Source organism: Empidonax traillii, unplaced genomic scaffold, assembly GCF_003031625.1.
Source record: "Empidonax traillii isolate 1590-97213 ecotype Southwest subspecies unplaced genomic scaffold, ASM303162v1 scaffold2117:size37624, whole genome shotgun sequence".
In the NCBI taxonomy this organism is placed as follows: domain Eukaryota; kingdom Metazoa; phylum Chordata; class Aves; order Passeriformes; family Tyrannidae; genus Empidonax; species Empidonax traillii.
In genome coordinates this window covers 9,849-20,320 of record NW_020957310.1, presented here as the reverse complement: position 1 = coordinate 20,320, position 10,472 = coordinate 9,849, and the positions used below count along the sequence as shown (strand labels likewise).

The window sequence follows — 10,472 nt, the reverse complement described above, 5'->3', positions numbered from 1 at the left end:
TTTTTTTTTTTTTTTTTTTTTTTTTTTTTTTTTTTTTTTTTTTTTTTTTTTTTTTTTTTTTTTTTTTTGTTTGTTTGTTTTTTTTTTTTGGACTTATTTAATCACCAAACTGGTGAGTAAATTAAAATGTTTACTGGAGGTGAATAAACACCCTCTTCTAACTCCCAGGAGCTGGGAATGCTGCATTTTCAGCAAGCCAGACGCTTGGATTTTTAAAAATGGACCTAAGAAGGCTTTTTTTATGCCATAATTCCAGTTACAGCACCACCTAAGACTCCTCATAAGCTCTAGCCATGCACTGCCTTGCACTGGAAGATACACAGACATGATGTGTAGGTTTGGTACCCAAGGCAGAGCTTGGCTCTGGATGCTGGATCCTGTTTGACATCAAGATGGGAATCAAGGAATAACACATGCAAAGGGCTTTCTGGCTCGAGTGCCACGTTCATACTCCTTGCATTACCCAATCCACCACCCTTTGGCTCACAAGGAAACCTTATCTGCTTCTACCTGCGCTGATAGGACTTTTAATCTACCCCAAATATGGTATTTTGAGTAGCAGAACAAGAATTCCCCACATGAGGAGCAGCTTTGTAGAGAAAGGAATGAGCAAGACTGCCTAGATGACCCCAAACACAACTTTCATTCACTGTCCTTACAAGTTTCTTTTCAAAAGCACCAGCTGTGTCAGCCTTTAGCTTGGGGAACAGCACAAAAGGCTCATTCCTGTTCATTCAGGAATCGTTTCTGCCAAAAAAAAAAAAGAGGGGATTCAGCATTAAAGCAGCTCTTACCTCAACATGTACAGCACAATAATAATAAATACTATGACTAGAAGGGAAGACAGGGCCACCATCACAGCTATAATTGGAGTCTCATCTGCAAGAGGAAACGAAAGGTGTGGTTATGCACATTGAAAAACAACCCAGAGCCACCATTTAACAGGGCTGACTTCTACAATTTGTGCTTGAAAAACAAGGATAATACTAATAACAAAAATAATAAATAGTATTGAGTGATGCTATGTTTCTTCAGTCTGAGAGTAAAGGCAGCAACGGGACCTGAGTGGGTGCTCCCAGGTCAGAAACTGGTAGAAGTTTCCTCTGTCCCCTGGGGATCCACAGAGTCTTCTGCCTGAGACTTAAGGATCCACAGGAGATCCTAAAAGGTCCACGAGTTTGGCATAACACGATAAAGAACTTTGTAATAACACAGGTGAAAACTGTGGCCTTTGTAAGATCCCACAGGCACTGCATTGGGAAAACCACTATGATTTTGTTTCCAGTTCCTCTTCAAACAGGACACAGCTTCCCCCTGAACCTGGGACCTGAACAACCTTCAGGGCTGAGGTTTGGTCTGGACCAGGCTGCCCAGAGAAGCTGTGGCTGCCCCTGGATCCCTGGAAGTGTCCCAGGACAGGTTGGATGGGGCTTGGAGCAACCTGTGCTGGTGGAAGATGTCCCTGCCCAAGGCAGGGGTGGAACTGGATGGTTTTTAAGGTCCCTTCCAATCCAAGATTCTGTGATCATAGAATAATCTGGGTTGGAAGGGACCTCCAAATACCATCTAGTCCAACTCCTTACTCTTTGCTTCCTGGAAACACTGAGTTTGGAGAGCAGGAGGTGTCAGACACCCCCACTGTGCCCTGCACTGCAAGGCCACCGAGTGGGATTTCATTTGGTTCCTCAAGGGAGGGCTCCACACAATTCCCCTGCACACACACCTTGGATTAGCCACGTCTGAAACATCCCCATCCTCCAGGACCCACAACAGACTTTTTTTTTTCTTTTAAAAGGAGCCATTTGTAACTTGTCCTGGAGGTCAGTGGAACAGTGGAGCAAATCACCCAGATGGATCAGAAGCCAAGCGATGCCAACCAGAGAGAAGAATGGCCCTGAAGGGAGGTGTTTTTTTTTCAGATAAATGTGGATGCCAGCAATGCCAGCTGAGGTTGTTTTCCCTTTCCATGCCACTGCAGCACATCTACATGCCTTGGCCCCCCAAGCCTGCAGGGCATGATCTCCCCTCTCCACTTTCTGTGCATCCATTTCCCTGCCAGGGCAGATTTCTCCCCCATGTTTCTCAGCAGATGTTTTTAGGTGGGATTTATTTTGTCCATCTCTGAGCTACCAAGGGAAACTCTGGTTGTATTTCTGCATTCGTCCCTCTGTGGTGAGAGGTCTGGGAATGTTCTCCTGACCAAAAGATTCGATTTTTGTGTAAAGATTTGAAGGCAGTGACCTGGCATGGCAAACAAAAAATTTAAATTATGCTGGTTTTGCATCTCTTTGTTCTTTCCATCTGCTGTCCTAACGCCACTCCCCCGGCCCAGCTGCAAAAAGTCAAGGAATTTACTGGGAATTCTGCCTCCTGCAAACTTAATAGGTGCTTGAGCCTTGGCATTCCTCACCTTGAGGCTTCCCAAAAGCAAGACCAGGAAGGCAAAGCAACCGCAGCCAGTCCTGGCCCCTCCCATAAAGGAGCTCCTCCTTGAGACATCTGACCACAACCATCACCTCCACCCTGGCTGCAGGAGTGGAAGGAGAGCTGCCTTCCCAAATCCTGTGGGGTTATGCCCACGCTACACACCGTTGGACCACTTTTCCTGCCTTGGCTGGAGTTAAGCTCAGCCTAACCGGTGCTGAGCCGGGCTGGTGGTTGGCAGGAGAGGTGATTTATGGGCAAGGGGGGGCTCTGGTACAGGATGCAGGGAGCCTGAAGTGTCGGGAGTTTGATTTGCAGCCGTTCTTTCGACACATCTGGCGGGATGGGAGGAGCTGGAGCTTTCCCACCGCGGTCACCAACGGCCGGAGAGCTGCCAGGCCCACCCAGCACAGCCCGGGGAAGGAAACAACCTGGAGGGTCCCCAGCTGCTCCCTCCTTCCCCAGCCAGCCCTGGGGAGCACTGCCAACCTTTCCACAGCTTCTGTCCTCCTCCAGCCTCGGCCTTGGGGGTTTCATGCTGGCAGTTCTCTTGGAAAAGGGACAAGGACTCAACCCTCTGCTTCCACAGACCTGCAGTGCTGGGAGCCTGGAAGGCATCAGGATGTTTCAATCTTGTCCTGGCACCTCTGAGGAGGCAGTAAAGCATCTTCTGATGATTAGAAGCTAGAGATCATGGCCCAGCTGGAGGCAGATGTGCTCTATAGCACATCTGTCCCTAAATGTCACACAGACCCAGGAGTGGCTGCACACCAGAGGGGGACAGGGATGAGCAGCCTGTTCCTGCTCACGGCTGCCAACACCTGCCCACAGAACCAGAGAACCATGGAATGGTTTGGACTGGAAAGGACCTCAAAGACCATCTCATTCCAGCCCCCTGCCTTGGGCAGGGACATTTTCCATAGCCCAGGTTGCTCCAACCTGGCCTGGGACACTTCCAGGAATCCAGGGGCAGCCACAGCTTCTCTGGCCAACCTGTGCCAGGGCCTGCCCACCCTCACAGCCAACAGTTCCTTCCCAGTATCCCATCTAACCCTGACTTCTGGCAGTTTGAAGCCATTCCCCCTTGTCCTGTCCCTCCATGCTCTCATAAAAAGTCCCTTCTTCATATTAGCCATATTAATATAAATAAATGTTGTTAGGAAGTCAGATTTATTCCCTTTTTTGTTTGTTTCTTTGCTCTCAGGAACAGGGATGAACAACAGCAGAGAGAGCAAAAAATCAGACCTAAACCCTGCCAGATCCAAGGGAATTACACTGAGCCTTTCTGCAGCAGCTTAGCCATCATTTTAAATGAATTCTCTCGGATCTGCATCCCTTTTATTTCCTCTGCTAAATGTGTTCTGACAGTAACTGCTGCAGAGCATCTGCCTGTTCCTCTGGACATCAGCAGGATGGGGTGAGCCTGGCACAGCGAGCAGCACGACAGGAATTGCCAGGGAGTTCACAAAGCTAAAACACCCACCAGAGCCACGATGAAAACACACAGAGGGCAGCTCGTTCTTATAGGAAGCAGCCAGCCCTGCTGCACCTCTGCTCTGCCCGCTCCTGGAGTGCTAAAACCATGAGTAATTGCAAATATTCCGGTGGAGATGCCAGGTCTCGGAGCTGAGAGATGGGAAAAGGTCCCTAAGTGCTGCTCTGTTACAAGAAATGGATTTGTGCTGCTGCTTGCCAACAGAACGAAGGAGAATAATAATTATTATTCCCATCATCTGCAGGACGGGTTTGGATCAAATAGGGTAAAAAGTCACAGTCAATAAAGACAATTCAGAAGCAAAAAACACAACCGCCCCAAAAACAAAAACAAAAGGAAATTTCCTGAATGGCTTCTTAGGCTTTGGTCATCCAACTCCAGGGACGTGCTGACATTTCCAGAGCACTCAGCAGGAACAATTTGTGTCTAACAGGACATGTACAAATTGGAATGGGATTTGTTCGGTTCTAAAAAAGAGAAGCCCGCAAGAAATTAGGGTATCAGTGTGTCACCAGCTCTTTTAAAGAGCTTGAGGGGCTTTGTAAAGGAAGTCCTAAGGAGAGCTCTCTAATATCAGAACACTTCTGGAAATGTTTTCGCTGACTAAAGAGTGATGAAATATAAAATTCTTACCTCTTCTGTCAGAGTTACCTGCAGAAAAAGAAAACAGAAGTCTCTTAGCAACAAAGAAATGAGACATTTTAATAAGTCAGGAAGGATCAAAGACCAAGACAGGAACAAATTTAGCAACTCTCATCATCTGCTTGTAAATCTTTCCTCTAAAACACCAGCTACAAAGCCAGGGCGTTAAATGAATTTCTGAGGAAGGAAAAAGGAACAAATCCCAGGTTTTTGTCAGCAGAGCAGGGAGCTGAAGCTGAGCTTTAACATCGATAAACACAATTACTGCTCTTAATCGATACCATGGACTGTTTAAGCCCATAACCAGCAAGTCACTGGTGTAATTCATTAGCACTTCAATGTTAAGAGGTAACACTTCTGCATAATTTGAAGACGGTGGCTGAGCCAAGAGTTCAATTAAGAGCAGCTGGGCTTAGGGATGGGGGTGAGGAGCTTCCAAGGAAAGCCTCTTCCTGCTGGGATGGCTCATCCAGAGGACACCAGAACAAACCCTTGCCAGTGGGAGCACAGCCCAGCTCTCCTGAGGCACCCTGGGGGCCCTAATCTACGTGTGAAGAGCTGCAGCCCAGGGCTGAGGACAATCCTGGTGGGTTGGAGAAGCAGGAACTGCCTTTACAACAAGTAGTTCACGTGTCACCTTCTGTCCCAGTCCCTCTCCTGAGCACCACTTAATTCTTCCACGACTAATACCTGCATTCCCTGTTAGGACTAATGGCAAGGGCAGCCCTAAAACTGATTCTGCTCCTTGACAAATTGCTTGAAATAAAGAAAGCAGCAGGTTTGGTCGTTTTTTTCTGGGGACTGACACCAAGTGAGAAGCCACTTCTGGCCTTGATGGCTCAATCAATGGTCAATGCGTCATGGCCACTGGACTCCACACACCAAGGGAGTTCACAAAAACCAGCAACCCAAGTCACAGAAAAGGCAGTAAAGACACAAAAATGATAAATTCACTACCCCCATTAGCAGACACTGTATTACAAACCCCACATATTATTGGAGGCTTTTGCCCCCAACTCTCAGTTTGAGGGCTACATTTATTCCAAGCTTGCCCCAGGTGTGTATCTAAGGTTATGCTGGACCCTTTCACTCTGCAAAAAAAAAAAAAAGGATCTGTGCTTGGAAGGAAGCTGGATGAGCTCAGGGATGGCAGAACACCGAGGAAGGTGGGTTGTGAACATCCTTCAGCCACATCCCCTTCCTATGTCGGTAGCAAAGACAACCTCACTGCAGCTCCATGGGCTGTGGAACCTTTCCAGACATTCCCAGAGGAAGAGTGCACACACATCTCACTGATGTGCTACGACCAACACCCAATATCCCCTGAGGAATCTGTTCTTAAGGAACATGCAGTTGACACCTCCCTGCGTTAACTCCACCATTATCTTCTTCGGGTGTTTTCTACCACAAAGTAGAGCTACCAATTCCTGTTTTTCCACTAAATCCCACACTGCCAAGGCTCTTGCTATAAGATCTAGCAGGCACTGCTATCCTGCTGTTGCAACTCAGAGGCTTCAACCCCCCCTGCCACAGGCAGGGACACCTTTCACCAAATGATCGTGGCCCAAACCACAGAATTTGCCCCAAAAGCGTTTTCTCGCTCCGTTTTGTCCAGCAAAACAAAAGAAGAGCGAAGACTCAAACCCAGAGGCCGGGTGGCCTGGAGAGGCAGGGGTGGAGGGGGTGGCCTCACCGTTGTGGGAGGCAGAAGAGGTCTCCTGTGTTGTCACCACCATACTGGAATTCCTCTCCGTCGTCTCCGCTTCCGTGCTGGGGACAGCGGTGTGTGGGGCAGAGGGAGCCGCGCTGGGGAGCAGGGAGGTGGCTGGAGGCACAGGCACGGTGGTCCTCAGGGTGGAGGAGGCGTTGAGGCTGCCGGTGGTGGCGTTGGGGGAGGTCCTGGCAGCCGTGGTTGGAAGTGGCTTCGACGCCACGGTAGAAACAGTCCCCGGAGTGCTCACGTTGAGCCTGCTGGAGCTCGTCGTAGTCCCATCCTCAGGACCTGCTGTAGGAGCTTTGGTGGAGCTCCTGGGGGAGGTGGGCACTGTTGTGGGTGGCCCTGAGAGGGGAAAAGCACAAGGGGAATCTCCGTGAGATTCTTTCCTGTGACGGTGGAGGGTTCAGACGCTGGAGATTCTTGTGACTGTAACCACAGGGATAAAACAACCGACAGATCCCGAGTGCAGGACAGGGAATGCTCTGCACAGCAGATGTAAACTTACAGAAGCAAGTACAGGTGTTATGGTATCAAGGAGGCACAAACATCAGAGCCCCTGGAAGTGAGGATCAACATTTGCCAGAGGTAAAACCTGCGGGTCCCCCTAGGAGCACCTGCAGCCCATCACCCTCTTTCCAACACTTTACATTACAGTTCCATGGAGGGCAGGAGGAGTAAGACACTGAGCACATGAGCTCTTACTCCTTTGACCCTGAAGATGGGATAAAAGAGAGGAGACAGGAACACAGCTTACCTGTTGTGACGTTGTTAGCACCTACACTTATCAGGCCACTTCCGAGCAAGAGGAGAAAGAACCACAAATCCATGTTGACCTGGAGAGGAAAGCAGGGAACAGTTACTTAAAACCCTCATGAAACGTCATCCCAAAATAATTCAGAGTGGAGGTGCTGCTGGGCATCTTGTAGAGCTGGAAGGGAGGAGTGAAGATGTGGCTGGAGTCCCTGCAGGGTGTGGATGGGAAGGATTTGTGGGTATGTTCATAAGTCCCCAGGGGGAGAGATCCCAGTCTGGTGGAGCAGTAAAGGTGACCAGGGACGAAGCAGGGAATGGGTGAACTGTGGGACAGCACGAGAGGAACAAGCTGAGCACTAAAGACAAGGATCTGGTCTTGAAGAAAACTAATAAATTGTTCATAAAATGGTCTGCAAGTGACTGTAATTAGAGCAAACTCAAACCCAATACATGTGAAGACTGTGGCAAAGAGCCTTGGTCCCAAATGCCCCAGAACTGGAGGCAGGGATGAAGGAGAGGTCAGTGTCCCTGATTGCCCCTGACACCCTGAATGTTCCTGGTCAGGGGCAGAGCACCTGCACAAGGCCACTCTCAGCTCCCTGTAGGACTCCCTGCCCATGCAGATGAAAAAAACCCCACAAATAATCCAGGATGATGAGCCACACACTCTTACTGTACGTCCTTCCCAGGAAACGTCCAGATAAATTACAGGACGATGACATCAGTAAAGCCCTTTAAAATACAAGGTTTTTTTACAGTGATTTCTTCCCTCTGGAGACCTCAGAAAGCTCCTGAGAAATGGGCTATGGTTATCATCATCTCCTCCCAAACACCTACGGATGCAGAGGCTCAGGCAAGCAACGGGGAGATGGGAGACGTCACCGTGCTGGCCAGAGCAGAGCCCGGAGCTGCCAAAGCCCCAGACCAGCACACGGCCCTGGGGCCTCCCAAGGATGGGCCAACATCTTTGCCTCTGCTCCGAGCCTGGAGAGGGCTCAGGGACAGCTCTGGTCCGTGCCACAGGCCAGCAGCTGCCGCTCAGCTCTCCCGTCCCTCAGGCTTTCGTCACGGGCCCAGTTGCATCTCCAGGATCTCCTGGGAGAAAAGGCTGTGAGATCTCGCTGCCAAGTCAGCTTGACAGGCTGCCAAGGAAGGGTTTTATTCCCTCTGCACGGTCTAACCCTCCCCCCTGCAATACATCTCGTGTTGTTTTGTGCTTGCTCTATTTATTTAAATCTGCTCCATCCAGGCCCATCCCAAACTCCGGGCAGGAGGACAACGCTGAAGTCATCCACGCGCTGGAAACGGTACCAGGAACACAAGATCCTCCCACCCCACCCGGGAGCATCCTCCCCACCAGCACCACCCACTTTGCATGTTTTTCCTCCCCTCCTCTGAAAGCAAACCTGGCAAAAAATCGGCCTTACTCAGTGGACCAAAAGGTCAGACAAACTCTGAACCAGAAGGAAACCGAGCTCTGGAGATAAGAGCTCTCCTTGGGCTCCCTCCACGGCCAGCCCTGGCTGCTGCAAGCAGGGCAGGGCTTTCTCCAAGGGTCGCACTGGCGTGAGCAGAGATGAAACCCCTTCCAGAGGGTTTCATCACCAGTTAGAATCTCTGTCTGCTTGAATTTGAACTGATTTGCTCCTCCTGGCACTGCTGAGGGCAGGACTGGCCCTGCAATGCCTCCCCGAGGTCTGGCATGTTGGGAAAAGCCACAACCATGATGGTTTGATGCCATGTCCCACTCCTGGTGATTAACACACCCCATTCAGCTTGGACAACCGGAGTCTGAGATGTGCTTGGTCTAAAGTGGTTTGGCCTTGGAGAGAAAACCTGATGTTTTTAATGAAGGAATTCTTCCCTGTGAGGGTGGGGAGGCCCTGGCACAGGTTGCCCAGAGAAGCTGTGGCTGCACCTGGATCCCTGGAAGTGTCCAAGGCCAGGTTGGAGCAACCTGGGCTAGGGGGAGGTGTCCCTGCCCATGGCAGGGGGGTTGGAATGAGATGAGCTTTCAGGTCCCTTCCAACCCAAACCATTCCAAAGGCAGGAGGAAGTTAAGCCCACACTGAATCTCCAGAGGACATAAATGATGGCTCTGAGAGGCTCTGAAAACCTCACAAGGGCTGGTGAAAGCACCAAGGTCTCATCACTGCAACCACTTCCCTCGCTGGGAACCCATCCCTGCCACAGCAGGAAAACAATGGCAAGGGAAAGGGAAAGTCTGGACTCTTGTGCAAGCACCACCAGGGAAAGAAGTGACCATTTACCATGTTTTGATGAGTATTTGTACAGAAATGCCGTTTATGTAGGTGGATGTGGCTCCTTTCTCTTCCCACAACTTATTTCTCAGAACAAGAGTTCCCCCTCATTTAGAATCCTCACTCTTTTGGGATCCCATTCACTCAGTGTCCCCGTTCATCTGGAATCCCATTCATTTGACATCCCATTAATTTAGGATCCCCATTCATTTTGGGATCCTGTTCATCCCATTTGCCTTCCAGCTCTGGGCAACCTGTGCCAGACCTTCACCACATCCTCACATTTTCCCTTGGTATCAAAGCAGGACACGGAGGATGGGGAGGAAAGCAGGAAAAGCTGTGAATTTCCCCTTATTTCTGCCCTCTGTTACAGGGAAGTAACCCACAAAAAAGAGCCTGGGCTTATTTCCACGACCATGATTGCTACGTGGATGAGAGCTACAGGACATGCAAAAGCCCTTTGGGACGGTGGGATGATCACGGAATCACTTAGGTTGGAAAAGACCCTTAAGCTCACTGAGCCCAACACCGAAGAGGGCTCCTCCTTCCTGGGATTACACCCGTGGGCAGGCAGATCCTGCCTTTAAATCCCCCTGGATACAACATTTAATAGGTTCATCGATCCGTGAGTGGATTGCAGGGGGAGGAAAGGGGAGATAATACTGGATTTTCCCCAAGCCTTGCCCTGCTTTCCAGAGGAAGGCTGGTTGCAGGCTGTCCGTGCAGATCCCGAGTTTTTACGGCTTTATTACTGCAACTGTCAAAAAAGAAACAGGACGCTGGGAGGAGCATCCCCCAAAAAACCCCGGGAGCTGCGCCTGTGACCGGCCATCAGCTGCCAGAGCTGCTTTATCACCTTAAAAACCGGATCCGGAGCAGGCAGAGGGGAGGGCTGTGCCAGCCCCGCTCCCGGCTCCCACCTCCCAACCCACCCCTGCCGTTCGAACACTCCCTGTCCCCAAACAGCAGCATCCACAAACGCCAGCGGTTCGCTCCTTACCCCGCTCCTTAACTTAAAAAAAAGGCCTCCAGAGTCCTACCCCTAAAGCTGGAGAAACCCGAGTCTCCCTTCCCCCTCGGCTCCCTCCCCCTGCCGGGTTTCGGAAACGGAGAGGAAATACTTGTAATGTTATCAACATAAACACAGCCCTTGGCCGGCTGCAACATCCTGCGAGCTCTG

General features: G+C 50.2%; 1 protein-coding gene across 1 annotated transcript in view; it reads right to left on the bottom strand.

The window, feature by feature from the left end:
- PTPRA (protein tyrosine phosphatase, receptor type A) overlaps positions 1 to 10,472 on the bottom strand; it is a 31,560-nt gene that overhangs the window by 17,303 nt on the left and 3,785 nt on the right. The window contains exons 2-5 of the mRNA XM_027909424.1: positions 7,033 to 7,111; positions 6,255 to 6,620; positions 4,553 to 4,570; positions 795 to 879 (exon numbers count right to left, since the gene is read on the bottom strand). Of these exons, the coding sequence (XP_027765225.1) occupies positions 795 to 879; positions 4,553 to 4,570; positions 6,255 to 6,620; positions 7,033 to 7,111 (548 nt within the window). The remainder of the gene's footprint in view (positions 1 to 794; positions 880 to 4,552; positions 4,571 to 6,254; positions 6,621 to 7,032; positions 7,112 to 10,472) is intronic.